This window comes from Epinephelus fuscoguttatus, linkage group LG15 (genome assembly GCF_011397635.1).
Source record: "Epinephelus fuscoguttatus linkage group LG15, E.fuscoguttatus.final_Chr_v1".
NCBI classification, from domain to species: Eukaryota; Metazoa; Chordata; class Actinopteri; order Perciformes; family Serranidae; genus Epinephelus; species Epinephelus fuscoguttatus.
Window position 1 is genome coordinate 14,784,750 of NC_064766.1, and position 19,041 is coordinate 14,803,790.

Genomic DNA, 19,041 nt, shown 5'->3' on the forward strand with positions numbered 1-19,041 from the left:
ACCACCCCCTGCAGCACACACACACACACACACACACACACACACACACACACACACAGAAACACACACACAAACACTCTTTTAGGGGGCACCACAGAGCCCCCTATTCATAACTTCTGTGGTCGGCGTTTGCTGTGTCCAAGAGCGTCTGTACTGAGCGTCCTGTTAAGCTCAATCACATAAAGAGGGGCGTCCGTGAGGTGAATACGGCCCCTTATTCTGCCTCAGAAGAGGGTGACAAAGCATTATTTAATTGAACGAGGGAGAGGTGCAGAGAGTTGATGAGGACCACTGGTCAAATGTGCTGAAGAGTCTGATGCAAAGTTCATAGAAGGACTTCTTTAAAAACATTTTGTGGAATTTTTGTGTCGTTTAATAACCATGTACCTACAATGCACATTGAGGGATGTCAGAAAAGATGGAGGAGATGCTAGCGTGTAACACAGCAGCAATCTTGGAGAGAATGTCAGTAGAGCGGTTGTGTAATTTCATGTAAGCATAGGGAACTTCAACTCTCGTATCGGGGCTGTGACACAACGCCTACTGTAGCTTTCATACTAACTTCTTACTTCCTCTGTTAAAGTTGCACTGAAACATATTGCAAAGGCTGCAGCTGACATCATGGTGGGAAGCAGGAGTCTGTATCAGATACCAGAAAAAGAAAAGAAGAAACAGGGGAGTCAGCATCACGGAAAGACAACCCAAACCACAGATACTATATATTCACAGCATTCTGAAGTTGTTTTAACAGTCCCTTCATACGGTGGCCCTGAGAGCTCAAAACACTGCAATGTGAAAACACTTATAAAACCTGAGAAAACACAACTAATATCAGAAATGCAGTGCACTTTTCAGCATCTCCTGGAGACAGTTTCCTCTGTCGTCTGTGCGACGTTCAGTGTTTCTATATTTGGTCGCGTTTGCGTATTTTAGTGCATTTCTGTATTTGCTTGTTTTCTCACTTTGTAGCAGTTTTTCTACACGCTCTATTACAAGTGGAAAATTATGATAAAAAAGTGCCAACTGCCACCATGCTCTGTGGGCCTGCAGTCTTTTGAAGAGGAAAGAAAAGGCAGGGTGAAAGATAGAGATAAAGATAAAGAGGAACTACATACAGTAGAATGTGTAAAAACAACTGAGTGACAAGGTTCAACACCCAATCACAGTCTCTTCCTCTATTTCTCTCTCTCTCTCTCGCTAATCAACTGCCTGCACCATAGTTTCCACATACTCAAGTGGCGTCTTAACTGCCGCCATTAAAGGGGGAGTACAATCTTGTTTTTTTGTACAAAATTGGAGGATTTATGTGACACAGGTTTGATAAAAAAGAATGATAGAAATAAAAGCAGCAAAGGGTGATATACCCTAACTTAGTCTGTAGAGTCATGCACCAAAAACTAAACTAAACTAAACATAATGCAACTTCACAGCATCTTTCATTAGAGTCTCCCTGCCTGGTGAACATCCACATCCACACCCTTTAAAGGAAATGACTAGTGGCAACCTCAGGTCATTCAGTTTAGACGTTAAATACTTAGCCCGTGTTCACAAGGGTGCACGCCTTGGTCAGCAGAGAAAAGTCAGTTCCGACATGTTTCCTTTTTCACATCAGCTGAAAGCAATCATTTGAAACTGGCTTTTAATTGACTTGTATGATTTTATACATCCTGGAGAATATTTACCAGCTGCGACACTGTAGTGACAGCTGGTATTGTTTTCACTCTGTGACTATCACAGAATGTGTTTTGAGAATCAAGTTGTGAAACTTTACAGGTGTGTACCTGAGATCAGAATGAAGGACGAGATCGAAGACAGGTGTGACCTGAACGGGGATGCTGGACCTAGGGATGGGGCCACTGCCCCCCACCCCACTTTATACCCCTGGACGACATTCACTTTACATCGTGGATTACTGTATCGCAGCTGGAGTGATCCCATCCAAAGATGGACTCTGATATATCATTCTATTATTTCTTTAATCTCATTTATCTGATTATATTTTCACTGTAAAATTAATTTACTGTTTCTCATATTTTTGTTAGAGCACTTTGTAACTATGTGAGGAAAGTGCTTCAAAAATATACATATTATCATTATGTATTCATGTGGACTAAACTCCTGATACACCCCTGCACCTGTTTCTTGTAAATTACAGGTATACAGGTGATTTTATGGGGAAGCTGGATGATACAGGCCGTTACGAGATAAGAACAATGTGTTCCCTTTACTGCAGGTCATTTGCTGTAGTTCCCCATGGCAGCATTTACTGTAGGAATTAACTACTTTGTGTCATGGCCAGCTAAACAGTTGGTACATTTTCTGACATTAACTCAGGTATTTCCATTTTCCGCTACTTCATACTTCTACTCTACGACAACTCATCGGCAATTATTGTACTTTTTATTCCACCACATTTATTCGAAAGCTTTAGTTACTCTGCATATTCAGATTGTTAACACAAAATAAAATCATAAATAGATTATGATGTATTAGAGTAGGATAAGATCAAATAAGACAATTGATCTCCAGGGGGAAATTCACATGCTAACCACCTTAACCAGCTGCTACATTAAAGTGATGCACACTATAATACATAAATTAGGCCTACATTAAGTTTATTTTGATGCCGAAACTGTTGTACTTCTACTTAAATGCTTGACTGTTATTTGTGCCGCAATATTTCTCCACTTACTAAGGTAAAAGACTTGATTACTTCATCCACCACTGCATTTCCTCTTATTTGATACTACTTGATTCAGGTTTTTGGGGACAATTTGAAGTGAGATGAAGCTGTGACAGCAGGTGTAAAGTTTGCAGTAAAAACACTGATTAGGCCACATTGTATTAAAAGTATGCAGCATACATTATACTGCATCTCAAGAGCGGTCATTTAAGGTGAGTCAACAAATCCTACATTAACGTATATATATGTATATATATTACAAAAGCCTGGTGGAAGAGCCTGGTGGTGCGGGACCAGATGCTGCATTAATGTATATGTTTCTACTGAACTATAATGCATCTTAACTTAAACGTGGAACATGACATTAGACATGAGCCTGAAGCATGACTTCGGTGTGATGTTGTTATGCCTTTATGGAGATGATAAATCTAACGTGTACGTGATATCTCACAACACATCAACCCTTTACATGAACATGTGACCTGTGTGACGGGAACTCAGGCCTGAGAAAGAATTAGCCACTTCCTCTGCTCTGCTACAAGATGTTTTGCAAAATGGGGAGCCAGAGAAGGGCGGTGTGTGTGTGTGTGTGTGTCTCAGGGTCAGTAAGTGCTTTTGGCTCATCTCAGTGATGGTTTTGGTGGAGCTACCTCCGTTTTATTCATCCTTAGAAACTCTCTTTCTCCCTCTCTTCAGCCTTTTTTTCAAGCTCTTTATTCCGTCTCTTGCATATTTATTTGCTGTTTTGCTCGCAGGTCCACTTCCTTCCTCTACCGGCCTCGGTGTCCCAGAAGAGGTGAAACCTGACATGGGGTCAGAGAGAGTTTTAGAGACCTGCTGCGATTTTCCATCAATAACAGACCTGTGAAGGTGGCAAATGTTATATTTGTTTCATTCATTCATATATTCTGTTTGCCATCTATCAGTATTTAATTAACTTATCAGCCATCCGTCAGCTTTTCATGCACCACGCTGAACACGCTATAATGCAGTAGATAATACATAGCAATTAGAATAAACAGCAGATTATTACATTGTTTTGAGAAACACAATAATGGGAGCAGTGTAATGCCAAAATCTGTTGCTATTCCAAAACTTGATGCCAAACTGACTACTAAGTAAGAGCAGCAGCTCTTCACTGTACTTGTTGCAAGTTTGAGTTCAGCCAGCAGGTGGCAACAGATAACATATAACTTTTTTCGGCCATACGCATTTGACTTCCTCTATGTGTATATGTGTTTCTGTCTGGTTGTGTTTGTGTTTGTCTGGTTATGTGTGTCTGTCTGCCTGGGTATTTTTGTGTGTGTGTGTGTGTGTGTGTGTGTGCGCGTACTCAAACTTCCCAGACATTCAGTACAGTTGTTCTGCTTTCTCGTGTGAACATGGCTTCAGGCTGCTCACCTGAAAGGAGATATACAATTATGGTGTCAGATTTCTGGCAAGAGCAACATGTAACTTACACAAAATATAACTCTAAACAAGCTTTGCAAATACGTATGAAGACTTTGAAATAAAAATTTGTATTTTTCCTATCAAAAAAACAACAAGGTCACATGAGTCCATTTCCAACCAGTTAAAGTTTTCATTTATTTATTTCACATTTATTTCTGATATTTATATATGCATTTGAAATTGGCTCATTGGTTTGCATATGATGCCAAACCAGGATGTTTTGTATTGTTTCTGTGATTCTGTACAGATCAATAAACTATTCAAAAGCATATAATATAAAATAATCTAAGCTCCAACGTCCACAAGATGAATTTCCCATATTTGTTCTACTTCTACACAAGTCCTAAATAAACTAGTCCAAGAGGCTGGTGCTGCAGCTACAGGTGCTCAGGATATACATCTTTAAGATCAAATCCTCCAGATGAACTGAGGGTACTGAATCATTAGTGTCATTGACTGAATCAGCAACTCTTTGCATTAGAGCTCCCCTCATTGGTGACAGAAAGCACCACAGCTCAACTGTGACTTGGTATGTTAGGCTGCTTCCTTGTTAAGAGGTTGCTGAAAGGCCAACGATGTCACAGAAATAATCACTGTGAATTTTATTTAATTTAATTTATATGGACCCAGTTTTATGCAAACCAGCAACAGACTGAATTAGCACCTTGACGTCACAGTATGATAAACAGTGCTGCCAGGACTTGATGTTTAAATGATTTAAATCACACATTTAGCTTAAAAAACAATATCAGTGATCTTTGAGCTGAACTGTATTAGACAGTCAGAATCAGAGTATGATGTATTTTCTATCTCTTGCTGCAACATGCCACATCCTTATAAATGGCCTCATGTTTAACAAAGCACATATGATTGATACGATCTAAAACCCTGCAGCATATTCACAAACTATTTCCAGAGTTCAAGGATAGAGAGGCTCGGGGTAATGCTGGTGAGGACACCACATGTGATTGCGTGAGTTGAAATGCTGCAGAGAGGCACAGCCGATCCCCCAGGCCACTGTCATTTTCCTCACCGTTCAGCACATTCCAGATGAACCCCCGGAAGACTGTAGGGATGCTAGTTTTACTGTTCATCCAATACACCCTCTTAATATGTAGGTAAAGTATTTTGTCCTGTCTGAACTGAGAAAAACAAATTAGTAAACCTCTCTCTCAAGTTTTAACTTTGACTCCCTGTAAAGCCTAGCATATGTAATTGTCATATTGGCACACATTACAGTAACATGCTATTATTTACAGTGTTATATGAACAAGCTAATGTGGACATTTTAACCTGCTGGTGGCGCTGGATGAAATGTCAGGGGGTACACCGAAGTCATTGTGATTCATCCTCTGGGAACAATCAAAGTCTGTAGCAAATTTTATTATAATCCATCCAATAGTTGTCAAAATACTGGACCACATTAATGAAAGGACAGCCCATCAATCAATCAAAACTATCACCCCTCCAGCCACGATAATTAAAAAAGATTTAAAAGCTCACTGCTTATGCCGGTAGTGAGAGGATCAGGTGGTGCAACACAAAAAGATGACCCAGTTTGTTTCCTAACAATAAATTGCTGTTTCTTAATAAGCATTGCATCTGCATGCTACACAGAAACAAGCGGTAAAAAAGAACTTCTAAGGGGGTTTGCAACTTAGAAGCTACAGGAATGTAAAAACTGCTGTTTGATTTCTTAATATGTAGCTGGAGCTGCAATAACAAAAAATCAGGTTTTGCATTTTGCCACTACAGCCACCAGGGAGTGGTACAAGTGAATAAGGAAGCAAATACATATATGGCAATAAGAAAGACTATGAGTAACATGAAACTTGTCACATACACGTTGGATAGTAATAACGCTTAAAGGGCGTGTCTAGAATGTTTACAGGATAAAGATGAACATGAGCATGAACTTTTTCGTGAGGGCAAAATAAGCTTTGCCACACTTTGTGATGTAAAAAGAAAGTCTTAGAAGTCTTACACTTCTAATTTGTTTGCAGAGTGAGAGCAGCAGATTCTGGCTGGTGCTCCAGTATAAAAGCCAGACAACTGTGTGAATGCTAATCAGCAGTTACATAACATTTTGTAACAGAACACTGGCTGCTCTGTGCTGCAGCAGGTACGTGAAGACACACACACACACACACACACACACACACAAAGATATACTGTATATACACATGCCCTTGGTGGAAAGTAACGAAGCACATCCATTCAAGTACTGTACTTAAATACAATTTTAGGTATTACTACTTTTAAGGTACTACCCAACTCTATGTAAAGAAGTTTAAATTAGCTCCACCTCAACCACCCACAACTTGTCAGTGCATCAATAATAAGTAGAATTATATAAATACTTCTTCTGAACACAAATGGCCAGATTTATGTGAAATTGGCTTTCATCTCAAAAGGGTCAGACCTGACATTTTAAAGGTTCAGTGTGTAGGGTTGAGGGGCTTATATTGGCAGAAACTGAATACATTATTCATAACTATGATTTCATTAGTGTATAGTCAGTCGAAAATACAAGCTGTTGTGTTTTCATTACCTTAGAATTAGGCATTTATATCTGCTTACCAAACAATGCCTCACAGGTTTCACCATGTTGTCTCTACAGTAGCCCAGACAGAACAAACCAAACTAACAGTTCTCCTACACGCTTGGCACATGGGAAAAGTTTCAGTTGGCTGCAATCTGCAACCTCACCACTAGATGCCACTAAATCCTAAACACTGAACCTTGAAGTAACTCCCCTGGCTATTTGTCTAACACCATCATCAGGGTAAAATTTCCTAATTGAGCAATGCACTGAGCACAACCATCTCCATTTCAGACAGTCCACGAGCTTTCCACTAGTTCCACCAATATGTGGACTCTACACACAGTATGTCTAAAAATCTAAGAGGCCGACAACAAATTGTGGTGTTTTTCCTCACTCCCAAGGTAATTAAACCTTTTAATTTCTTGAAACCATGCCCTTTTCTCAAACACCCCCCTGACAAACTTTGCCTTTTAGCCCAGCTGTCTGAAATATCTTTTTTAATTAATTAATTGAGCAAAAAAATGTCTTTTTTATCTGGAGCTTTCCATTGCAACTTACAGTCCAGGTTAATTATTTGGTAAAAATATCAGTACGGTGTTTTTTGTTTGTTTTTCATGCTGCACTTGTGGAATGTAATAATTGCATGTCTACTGTAGGTGCTAGTGGGTTTCACGTCTGGTATGTCTCTGTTCTGTTGCTGCTCACACACACTCACACAGGCACTGATTCAATTCACTGTCCAGTAGTGCTGTAAATGATTTGTTTGTCAATCTGTGGCTGAAGAAATATACAGATCATTTAATAAAAAAGTAAATAAATGTGTCAATGATGTTAAAATACTGTGTAAATACTAATAAATCCTGTATTTAAAAACCCTATTTCATTTAAAGACAGAGTCAGTGTTTTACTACTTTATATGTTGTTTCTGGATTCATTTTACAGCTGCATTAAAGTGTATGTTGCATTTTACTGCTGCAGATGTTCAAAGTTGTGCTGATTTTAGCTCCTTTAAATTCCGTTGGATAGTTTAATCTACAACAATGCATTGGGGTTTGGGGGGTGCACTTTTTCAGAAAACAGTAGTTATATGTAGTTATATATATTTCTATAGCTCCTTTTACACTGCCTGTTCAAGGCAGGAATGTCACACCTTAATTCCACCTCACCATTCTGTGTAAAAGGTATGATCACAGAATGGGGGTACAGAGTTGTCTCACCTCTAAGCTGACAGTGGAGGTAATAACAGCACTGAATCAACATCCGTGTAAAAGGGGACAGCTGACAGGACAGGACCATGGACAGGACAGTTGTGACATTTTGACGACGTGTTATGTGTACGACCCACCGAAGGGAGATTTAAAAAGCAGCTAACAGCAGTTAGCAGCTAACTCAATGAAGAAGAACAGCAACTGAAAATGTCCACAAACCGGGAGCTCCTTAGGACAAGATGAACTTTCATATAACAAGGATGGTAAATGATTGTTATTGCCATGTTATACCATTGTTATTGATAAGAAAGCATTGATCAGCATGTTATATGTCAACACTTGAGCACGCCTCTGCTGTGTTACACATCAAACCCATGATAATCACACTTCTTTTGCTTCCAGAACACCGGCATGCTGTCTAAAATCGCATGCTGGCCCAGCAAGATGCCTGTATTGTTTGATTCAATAAAACAAAACAAACAAAAATAAAATATATATATAGGCCTACTATATATTGTATACAGTTCTGCTTGTCATGATGGTATCAGTGATACAGAAAATCTGAGCAAGAATATGATTTTTTTTTTTTTCATTCACAGGGTTGTTGTTGCTCTCACTGAAACTATTGAATTGTAGTGGTCTCTAGTCATTTGCCCACAATGGTGCTAAAAGACACCACCTATAAAACTACAGGTAGCATACATGAATATTTCCCTATATTATTAATCAGTATTATGTTTGCTTGCATATGAAATGTGATATAATTCCTTTAAACCTTACTGTAACATCATCACACTGAATTATGTTTTTATGCTTAGTCCTGATTTGCCATTGAAGTATATTTTACACTGCTGGTATATTACAACCGATACAACAATGATTAGATAATGTGTTATTCTAATGATAATTCATTTCACTTTGATTTGGCCAAAAACTTGAGTGATTGCCTTGACCACCCAAACGTATTAAGATTATGAAAAAACATGGTTGTGTTTTGTTATGTCTTGGGTAGGGATAGTTGTACTGGTTACATTCCACAACTGGTTTTAAAGAAACCACATGTCCAAACCTAGGCTTTGCCCTGTTGTGATTAATACCTCAACACCTGGAATGTAGATTTTGTAAAAGTGTGTCTTTCCTGTTATGAATATGGTGTCCTATTTCTTCCTATCAAAGAGGGACACACAGACTTGTTTTAAAAAATATATATATGAATGATTATAGATTTGTTTTGTGGAAGAGTGATTTGCCTTCAAACTAGGTGTTTGTTTAAATGATTGTTCTTTTTGTTCATTCTGTTATTTCTGTAAAGATGTGGTTACAGGCAATCCTGTGTCATTGAAACTTGAAATGGAAATAGATCAATTTTACAATGCAAATCTCTAATTTCTGAGTTAAATTTTGTTTTCCACATTCTCTGAAATGCAATGTGTGCCTGCTTGTATATAGAGGGGAGTTTTCCTTCTCCTTCCCCCTCTTTCATGATCAAATACGTCCAGGAAGCTGTCTTACAAATATACCGGTAGTTACACGTATTTTTCATATTTAGTAATTTACCATTAGAACACCAACTCACATCCTTTTTGTCTCCTCCAGGGCGATTGCATCAGCATCAAAAGCACCACCACGTTGTGTGTGGGAAATTGCGGTATGCTGCCTTCAAGTACTGTCGAAAAATCTACAGTTAGTACACTCCGATGGTCACGTAGTCTGCATAATGGGAAAAAAAAGGCTGCAAAACAAAAATAGACTTTGAGAATTGTAATTTGTGGGACACGTGGTGGATGATACTGAAGAGTATGGACTATATTTCAGAAGTGTAAGGTAACAACCACGTAGTTTTGAATTATGTAGGCTATTGTTTGGCTTTTTTTTTAGTTTTGGATATTTCTGGTATTTTCTTTGCACATGAGCACATTTCCTTTTAACACGAAGGACGAAGATGCAAAAATTTAAAATCTATCTTAAGTGTTTTTTCTGATTGTTTTTAATGACTTTACCGATGTAAAGCATGTGAATAGCCTCTGTGTTTGAAACGGCCCAAATAAATAGTTGCCTTGACTACCCTGTGTTTACTTTGTCATAATTTCCGTCTAGACACATCTGCCTCCTCACTTGTTCTTCGGGGGAGCTCCTGAACGCATCAATGGTTGGTGTGACTACACCATCAAAAGCCCATCGGAACAACGCCTGCGCTTCGACCAATCAGAGCCTGCAGCGGGCTGTGACGTAGAGGAGTGTGGCAGCCGTGTCGTGAGCGGGTGGGGTGTAAACATAAAAGCGGTCCCTCCGTCAGGAAATTCCGGATAACCTTGATAGGCTCACTTTAACGCGGAATAGCCTGCCGACTGTATCTGCATCACGTGTCATCATGTCCGACTTTGTGTCCAGGTGAGTAAATAACTTTTTATTATTACAAGCTTATATGGGCTGATGGTCCTATTTTATTTTTATACATTACATGCTGTGATGTGGATTATGTTGACTTTTCGGTCTGAAATTCATTCTGGGTTTCCATCGCTCATTTAAAAGAGAAGTTGCACGTCGAGGTTGGGTCACTGTGACGAAATATCCTTAAATGTAGCTACAGTTCCCCCAAACACCCAGAGGAACAGGTACACTCTATAATTAAACTGATAATTAAAAAAAGAAGCTGAGAAGCGCGCGCTGCCTCGCCATGATGTCACGCTCCTGACAGGGGATGCTGCTCGATTCATATTATTTCTCATGGATGACGCGGAAGGAGACACATTTCGCCCTGGGTTGTTTTACTGAGTATAAAAAACGTGTTCCTGTTAAATATGATAACACAGTTAAAGCGCGCAACTCGGTGCTCACGGATGGGATGGAAAAACCCCATTTGGCTTGAGTGCGCCGCCGTGACGTCACTTCTACAAACCTACTGACCCCTTACTCACAGAAATGACTTGCGGAGTGACTGAAATTAGTCACAAAACTACCTGACACATTCTGAAAGACTTCAAAATAAGATGAACAAACTTGAGGTTAATTTAAAATGTCAGGATGATTAAATTACTGATAGGTCTATGAAACAGAAAAAGCTCTTAGCAGTGATGTAATAAAGCCTAACTTAGTACATCTACACAAATAGGCTGCTGCAGGCTAGGTACTTAAAGGGACAGTTCACCCCAAAACCAAAAATTCATAATTTTCCTCTTACCAATAATGTTGTTTGTCAGTCTAGATTGTTTTGGTGTGAGTTGCCCAGAATTGGAGATATCAGCCATAAAGATGTCTGCTGTCTCTTGAGTATAATGGAAATAGATGGCACTCAGCTTGAGATGCTCAAAGCGCCAAAACAATACATTTAAAAAACTTGACAGCAATGCCTCTATCCAGAAATCATGACCAGGTTACTCAAGATAATCCACATACCTTGCTGTGAGCAGTTTCATGTAGGGACTATTTTCTTTCTGCCAAACTACACCCGCTAATTGTATCACTGTGCAGAAGGAAGCGTGCATCTGCTCATGGACGAGAGACTTGTGCTCATAACAGCGTGCATTGTAAACATTAATGAATGGTGTCCTCCTTGGCCAGCTCAGTGGTGCTGGGTGAGCTTGCAGATGCACGCTTCTACTGCATGGTGATACAGTTGTAGGGTGTAGTTCAGAAGAAAGAAGATAGAGAAACTGTTCAGAGCAAGGTCTATGGATTATCTTGAGTACCCAGGTCATGGTTTCTGGAAAGAGACATTGCTGTTGAGCTTTCCAAATGTTTCCATTATAATTAATTTAAGCACAAGGTGCCTTTTTATGTCTTGTCTTGTCCAAACAGCCGTCCAAAGCCAAAGATTATTCAGTTAGACTGTAATAAAAGACAAAGAAAAGCAGCAATAAACTAGGAATTTTTTTGGTATTTGTGCTTGAAAATGAGAATTAATCAGTCATCAACATGGTTGCATTATTGGTATCATATGTGACAGCTGACAAAAAATTGTAGTGTAGAAATGCAAAGTATGTGCTACACTAATATTCGCTCAAAGAAAGTGTTTGTTTGGGTATTAGTGTTTGTACTATAGTGGTAGTATGTGTGCATATGTTGTTTGTGGTGACCCGTCTAACATTTGTCATGTTTGTTTTTTGCTGTGCGCTAGCAAACAAACCAGTTTCGCCTCTGGGGACTAATAAAAGTATTTAAAGAGTTATCCTCATAAAAGGTCAAGGTTGAATTAAGAGTCAAAGGCAAAAGGAAGGAAGGGATTAACAGCAGAGATTTACAGAAATATGAGAGGATGTGTGCCTGAGAAATACTCCAGACTGTATTCATTGTCGACGTGAGTTAAGTCCAGTGCTCCGTCACCTGAACATGACGCATTGTTTGCACAGTGAAGCCACGCTAACCTTTTAACAACAGAAACACAACAGGACATTGTGTGTGCTAGTGTGTGCATGTTGTGTGTGTGCTAGTGTGTGTGTTTATATGAATGTGACTCAAAGCCAGGAAAGATATTCATTTCAGCTCAGTGACTCTGCAAGATGCCCCCACCTCCCAGATGCCTCCTGTGAAATCAGATATCCCGGTTTATTTCCTTATAAGTGAATGCAGCATGACTGCACACACAGAGAGGGGAAATGAGGACATCACTGTGTTTACAAAGTGAGAAAACTTTGGTGTTATGATAGATAAAAAAAAAAAAAAGAACATAACACCTCAGCCCCTTCCCACACCTTAGAGATGAATTAAAACACCACCTCAGGGTCAGGTGTTCACATACTTTTGGCCATGTAAGATATTTAAACATTACAGAAAATAAACTTTGTTGATACAAGAGCTTAGTACCTAAGCTACTGTTGAATCCTCCCTTTGCCTTTGACTCTTAAGTCAAGTGTTTGCACTGAGCTGGAGAAAAAAGCTGTTCCTCGGATTTGGAATAATCTGCAGAGCATACTACATTTTATTAACAAGTCCCCTTGGGAAGAAAATCAAAGCCATGTTAAAAGTCCATGTAGCAGAGAAATACAACTGCTTTGTTTGCGCTGGATTTAGTCTCTATCTCGTGTAATTGCTGATTGTATTTCCCTATGTTTTATTTCTACTTAAATTGTAACTGGTGTGCTGTCTCAGCCTCAGATAAGAGTTAGCAGTTTTAATGGACTTCCCGGTTAAATAAAAGTTAAATACAAAATAAATCAAATCTGTTTTTTTCTGACTCCCTCAGTGAAAGCTACGAGGAGTGTCAGACAACAGCTGAATGGCTGCTGTCCAACACGCAGGTGCGGCCGACTGTGGGAATCGTGTGCGGTTCGGGTCTCGGGGGGCTGGCTGAGATGCTCAAGGACCCTCAGGTCTTCAAATACAGTGACATTCCCAACTTCCCCCGGAGCACAGGTATGCACAGCCTGCAGCTGTCAGCTGGTAATGTGTGTGTGTGTGTGTGTGTGTGTGTGTGTGTGTGTGTGTGTGTGTGCATGTTTGTGGGCTCTACGCAATAACACTGGGTGACTAACGAAGTGTGTGTGTGTGTTACAGTGCATGGTCATGCTGGCCAGCTGGTGTTTGGAACACTTAAAGGGAAGCCGTGTGTTTGCATGCAGGGCAGGTTCCACCTTTACGAGGGCTACCCCATCCAGAAGGTGAGTTGAAAGCAGAGGTATAGGTTGTTCAAGGCTAGCAGTGTTAGAAGAAGCACTCAGATCTTTTACTTTAAAGTACCAACACAACAATGGAGTATAAGTACTCCATGAACCAAGCCTTCCACTGAAGCATAAGTTTTGTTGATAATCTACTGGAGTTTTTTATTTATTCAGCTGGTGTCTGGACACAGTCCCAGCCTGCAGAGCTGGAGATATCAGTGTGTGTGTTCGATGAGAAGCCACCTGTTCATTCTTGTTCTTACAACAACCTCAGACGGATTGTCCAATGCAATAAACATGATAACATCTTAGTGCCTGAAGTGTTATCACATCAGTGGCATTATGTAATGCTCTGCATTCTGTCATCAACTTGACGTGTAGATTAATTAACAGATATGTTCCCTCAAAACACATTTGAAGTCACACACATTTTGCATTCCTGTCCCCTTGTGTTTGTCTCAAGCGAGGTTTGTGCAGCTGGCCTGCATGATTACACCCTTACTGCTAATAGTCCTTTTTTATTATATTTCTAAATATTATTTTTGTGTGTACAAGTGTTTCACATTACCCTGTGTTCTGCAGATCACGCTGCCCATGCGTGTCTTCAAGCTGATGGGTGTGGAGACAATCATCCTGACCAATGCCGCCGGAGGCCTCAACCAGGACTACAAAGTGGGAGACGTTATGTTAATTAAGGACCACATCAACATGCCAGGGTTTGCTGGAAACAACCCGCTGGCAGGACCAAATGATGAAAGGTAGGTGGAGGAGAGGAGAGGGACTGATGGATGCATGGCTGGATGTTTGAGGGTAGATACTGTTAACATTGTATTTGTGTTAAAGCAGCTTGTGATTGATATTTTACATAAAACTGTACATGTTGTAATGCTCAAAACAATCAACTTTTCGTGTTGATTGCGTGATTTTGTCATAGTGAAAAAACTCAATTATTATTCAACAATAAAACTGAACTTAGCGAATCAGTGACGACAGAGTCTTAAGAAGGGTTTTAGCACATTAAAGGGTTGGTTTGCCCAAATCCAAGAAATTTGTAATCAGCTCAGTGAGGCCAAGAAGTCACTTTTGTCGAACTTCCCCACTGGAGATCAAGAAAACTCTTATTTTTCTAGCAATTTCAAGAAAGCAGCCATGACTCCTTCGCTGTTCAAATGACTCAGCTGTATCCAGTTTCCCTCCCCCTACATATTTTAGTCCGTATTTTATTAGCATTTTTCCAGTCTCCCACACAGAAGTGCCACACTCCAGCCCTGGAGCAACAAGCTGATGTCAGTCTCAACAAAAGCACGTATTGTTCTGGATGGCTGGAGGCTTTAACGTGCATCCAAACTCTTTAACACTACTTCTAGCTTCAGAGCAGAACTCTGTGTAATGTCAGATTATCAAGCAGGAAACAAATGACTTGTACTTTGCATTCATGAGCTGCATGGGTGACCTGCTGGACTGATCTTCCATGCACAGTGTTCACAAGTACTGTCTCTTGTTGTTGAGGACATTAGCAAATCTCAGAGAGCTGCTGTATTGCTTTAATGTTACCTGAGTCATCAGGGGGAATTTCATTATTGAGTTGTTTGGAATCCCACAGTTGAGTAAACACCCTTCTCCTCCCTTCAGGTTTGGCGTCCGCTTCCCCTGCATGTCTGACGCCTACGACCGCGAGCTGAGGCAGTTGGCCCATGATGTGGCATCAGAACTGGGCTACAGCGACTTCCTGCGGGAGGGAGTGTACTGCGTCCTGGGAGGTCCCTCCTTCGAAACCATCGCTGAGTGTCGCATGCTGAACAGAATGGGCGCTGACGCTGTTGGTAAGCGTCAAGTCTCTCTCCCACACACATTTATACTTCTATATTTGTGAAGACTGTCACTGACATTCCCTAATAATCCAAACATTGAAAATAACAGTTTCATTTCGTTTTGCTCGCAGAAATGACTGAAATGCTGATATACAGTATAGGCCAACTTTATACTAAAGACAAAAAAGTGTCTTATAACTTCTTGTTTATTGGGTTCAGGACCCTCAGGATGGGAACCAGTGCCTTAGACCCCAACTTCCACCATCACAACTACACACTTAACCCCAACTGTAACCCCCATTATATCCCTAAAACCAAGACTTTGAAAATGTCCTTAATCTTGACGTTCAAATTCAGGTCATCACAAAGGCAGAAGTACAAGAGTACATGCACACACACACACACACACACACACACACACTGTCACTAGCAATACACAGGATGTATTGCTAGTGACACATAGAAGGAAGTGTGTCACAGTATTAGTCATTTAAAACCTCACTTTTAAGCAACTTAAAAGTTCTAATATTGCAACCTCACTCTCACTGCTGTTACCTACCTTAGATTTTACATATATGTGCATTACAAAGTTAATTTTAATTGCAGGTAAATCTTAAACATATATGACACTTTTCAAAAGTGCTTTACAAAACCAAATAAAAGACAAAGCAAATAAAACAAGAAAAAAGCAGTGATAACAAAATACACATAACAGAGTAAAACACACATTAATAAAGCAGTTAAAATCAGAAGAAGAATATGCAGCCCTGATCTCCTCGGGCAGGACATTCCAGAGTCGAGGAGCTCTGACTGCAAAGGCTCTCCTCTGTCACCTTTGTGAATTAATCTAGACCTCGGAACAACGAGAAAAGATGTATCTGAGGATCTCAGGGTGCAAGAGGCAACATATGGCAATAAAAGATCTGTTATATAACTTGGAGCAAGGCCTCTCAGGGCTTTGTAGGTAATTCATAAAATCTTAAAATCAGTTCTAAAAGCAACAGGTAACCAGGATTGGTGCAATGTGGTCATGATTTCTAGTCTGTGTCAAGATTCTGGCAGCAGAGTTTTGGATGAGCTGGAGGCAGGAGAGGGATTTTTTACAGATGCTGGTATCAGGAAGTGCATATCCTAATCAAGCGGTTATGAATACATGAATAACAGTTTCCAGAAGGTTGCTGCAAAGGAATGATCTGTTCCTGGAAACACTGAATACTGGATTTAAATTTTTGATCAAAAATAACACAAAGGTTTCTGCAGTGTGGAAATACTGAGTGGGACAGAGAACCAAGACTTTTATATTTGAACATTCGCACTTTCTAATCTTATTTAGTAAAATGAGAATAAGTTTCCATAAAAAGTAATCTGGATAACTCAAAGGGACACTGACTACCATTTAAATAATGTGTTTGTGTTATGACTTCTCACCTTCTCTTTGTCTTTACTGCAGGAATGAGCACTGTCCATGAGGTGATCGTTGCCCGCCATGCCGGGATGCGATGCTTCGCCCTGTCGCTGATCAGCAACCGAGCGGTGATGGACTACGACAGCCAGGAGAAGGCCAACCACGAAGAAGTCCTGGAGACAGGCAGGCAGAGAGCAGAGCAACTGGAGAAGATGGTGTCCACCATAGTGGCCCGACTGGAGAACAATAACAACAACTCCTTCTGATCATGTGACTCACACCGCTGTACCTGGTCCCAGGTCAGCTGTCCAGCTGTATCTCTGCGTCACAGTGAGAGGGTTTTTTTAAAATGCTTGTTAGAACGCTAAAAAAGCTGTAGAGTTACAAACCCCCAGGTTGGGTATACTACTTGATAAACTAGTTTCTCTGCTTTGTTTCCACTGACTGTTATGTAAGTCTCGTCTTAAAATCCTGGAAACTGGTCCACTTTTTTTATACACTCCTCTTTCGGCAATGTTTACATTTTGGAGGTGTACAGATGAATGATGCTACTGTAGCGCAGTAATTCTCTGACAGATCCCTGTTGTGATATATTGTACTAAGTAGTGTTTCCGTGAAGCGGCATTGTATTGTAATTTCTAAAATAATAACTTCTAACTTAATACAGTATACATATTTATTGTTTCAGTTCTTTTACATTCCTCAATATCATTTAACAACTAATATGAATACAGTGAGATTCGCATTAGTTAATGTAGAGGACCAACTTATCTTGTATGTCTTGATGAGATCATGGCTGAAAGGTGGAAATGATAATTTCATACAGTGTAAAAGAGATTTAAAATGTCTTGAAATATTTATACTAATTGTATTTAAGTGGTGTTTTTATTTTTGCTTTCATAATATATTGAGAGTTTGATAGATTGTTGAAGAAAGGGATTATAATAACCTGCATGGGACAGGTACCAAAGTACATAGATTTGATCAAAATCTCCTGCCTTATCACTGTGTTAGCAGGTTAGCACACTGGGATGTTGGCTGTCTGTGCTGTTAGAGGTACTTTACTAAATACTGTACAAACCGTGGATCTTTTACAATAAAATAACTCAGCTTCAAAGCAATGTGGTTCTATGTGTGATATATTTGAAACTATAAGGTCTGATATCTCTGTGATCATTTGGAGTTTGTTGGTGGGATGTGTGAGATTACCCCCCCTGATCTAGAAAAGATTTCCACATACAAGCCCACACAAAATCAGGGATTACTAACTGGGCAAAGCAGGGAACTCCACCCAGGGCCCCAAAAGGCCCAGGTATATTACATGGGTTTTTTTTCATAGTATAATTTCACATTTGTTTGGTGATTTGCAGCACTTCAGCAAGTCTAAAGTAGCACAAGAACTTCAACGATTTTAATTAGCTAATCCCTTGAGGCCCTGTCAAATCTTAATATAACATCTTTATATTGTGCTTATACAATGCATATTCTGAAGCAATTTGTGTGTAATCTGATTACAATTACTGGTTCAATCCTGGGTGTGGGAGCCCCTTTCTCTGGGTACTTGGTGACTCTAAATCGTCCATAGGTGTGAATGTGAGTGTGAATGGTTGTCTGTCTCTACATGTCAGCCCTGTGATAGTCTGCTGACCTGTCCAGGGTGTACACTCTCACCCAATGTCAGTTGGGATAGGCTCCAACTCCCCCGCAACCCTCAAGAGGATAAGCGGTTACAAAATGGATGGATGGATGATTTATCTAGAGACCATCTTGAGATGGGATCACTCCAGCAACAATACAGCAATCTGCGACTTGAAACAAATATGGGCCAGGGACATAAAGTACAGGTGCAAATGGCCCCTTCCCTACTTCCTAACCCCCTACTTCCATCACCCTTGCTTAGACAACAGCTATCTTCATGCTTTATTTCGATCTCAACCACTCATCTATAAAGTTTCATGACTGTAGCTTGCGTAGTTGTGACACTAAAAACTGTCCAGGGACAAATAGACATACACACACCTGACAAACCTGGTGGTTCCCGCTACAATAGGTTTCTCCAGGACCATATTTTGCCATGACGACACACACAGACTCATAAGGTAAAAAAAATAACAGCCCTGCTATCATAGCAAATAACTAGCACGCGTCTGCCGTGTACATAATAAGGCAATGCACATAGAGCAGTAGGACGAGGGGTAAAGGGAGCCTCTTGGCACTTTCATCCAGCTCTGCAAAGAACACACCTGAACCTGCTGGCCTTTGTCATATCTGGTTTTACAATTTATAATAAATGTCCTGTGTTGCAGTGGAGCCTGATATATTAATAACACCCTGACGGTT

General features: G+C 40.0%; 1 protein-coding gene and 1 long non-coding RNA gene across 2 annotated transcripts; one reads left to right on the forward strand and one right to left on the reverse strand.

Moving 5' to 3' along the window:
• Positions 1 to 400: 400 nt before the first annotated feature.
• On the reverse strand, positions 401 to 9,622 carry LOC125902398 (uncharacterized). Its single transcript, XR_007451091.1, has 4 exons — positions 9,465 to 9,622; positions 4,017 to 4,084; positions 3,334 to 3,486; positions 401 to 639 (listed from the first exon to the last, which is right to left on the reverse strand). It is a non-coding gene; the product is annotated as an uncharacterized LOC125902398 (long non-coding RNA).
• Positions 9,623 to 10,119: 497 nt separating this feature from the next.
• pnp5b (purine nucleoside phosphorylase 5b) lies at positions 10,120 to 17,818 on the forward strand. The gene is made up of 6 exons (XM_049598707.1): positions 10,120 to 10,279; positions 13,071 to 13,240; positions 13,382 to 13,485; positions 14,068 to 14,243; positions 15,118 to 15,308; positions 16,747 to 17,818. The coding sequence occupies exons 1-6, from the start codon at positions 10,260 to 10,262 to the stop codon at positions 16,965 to 16,967; spliced, it is 882 nt and encodes a 293-aa protein (XP_049454664.1). The 5' UTR covers positions 10,120 to 10,259; the 3' UTR covers positions 16,968 to 17,818.
• The last annotated feature ends 1,223 nt before the right edge of the window (positions 17,819 to 19,041 follow it).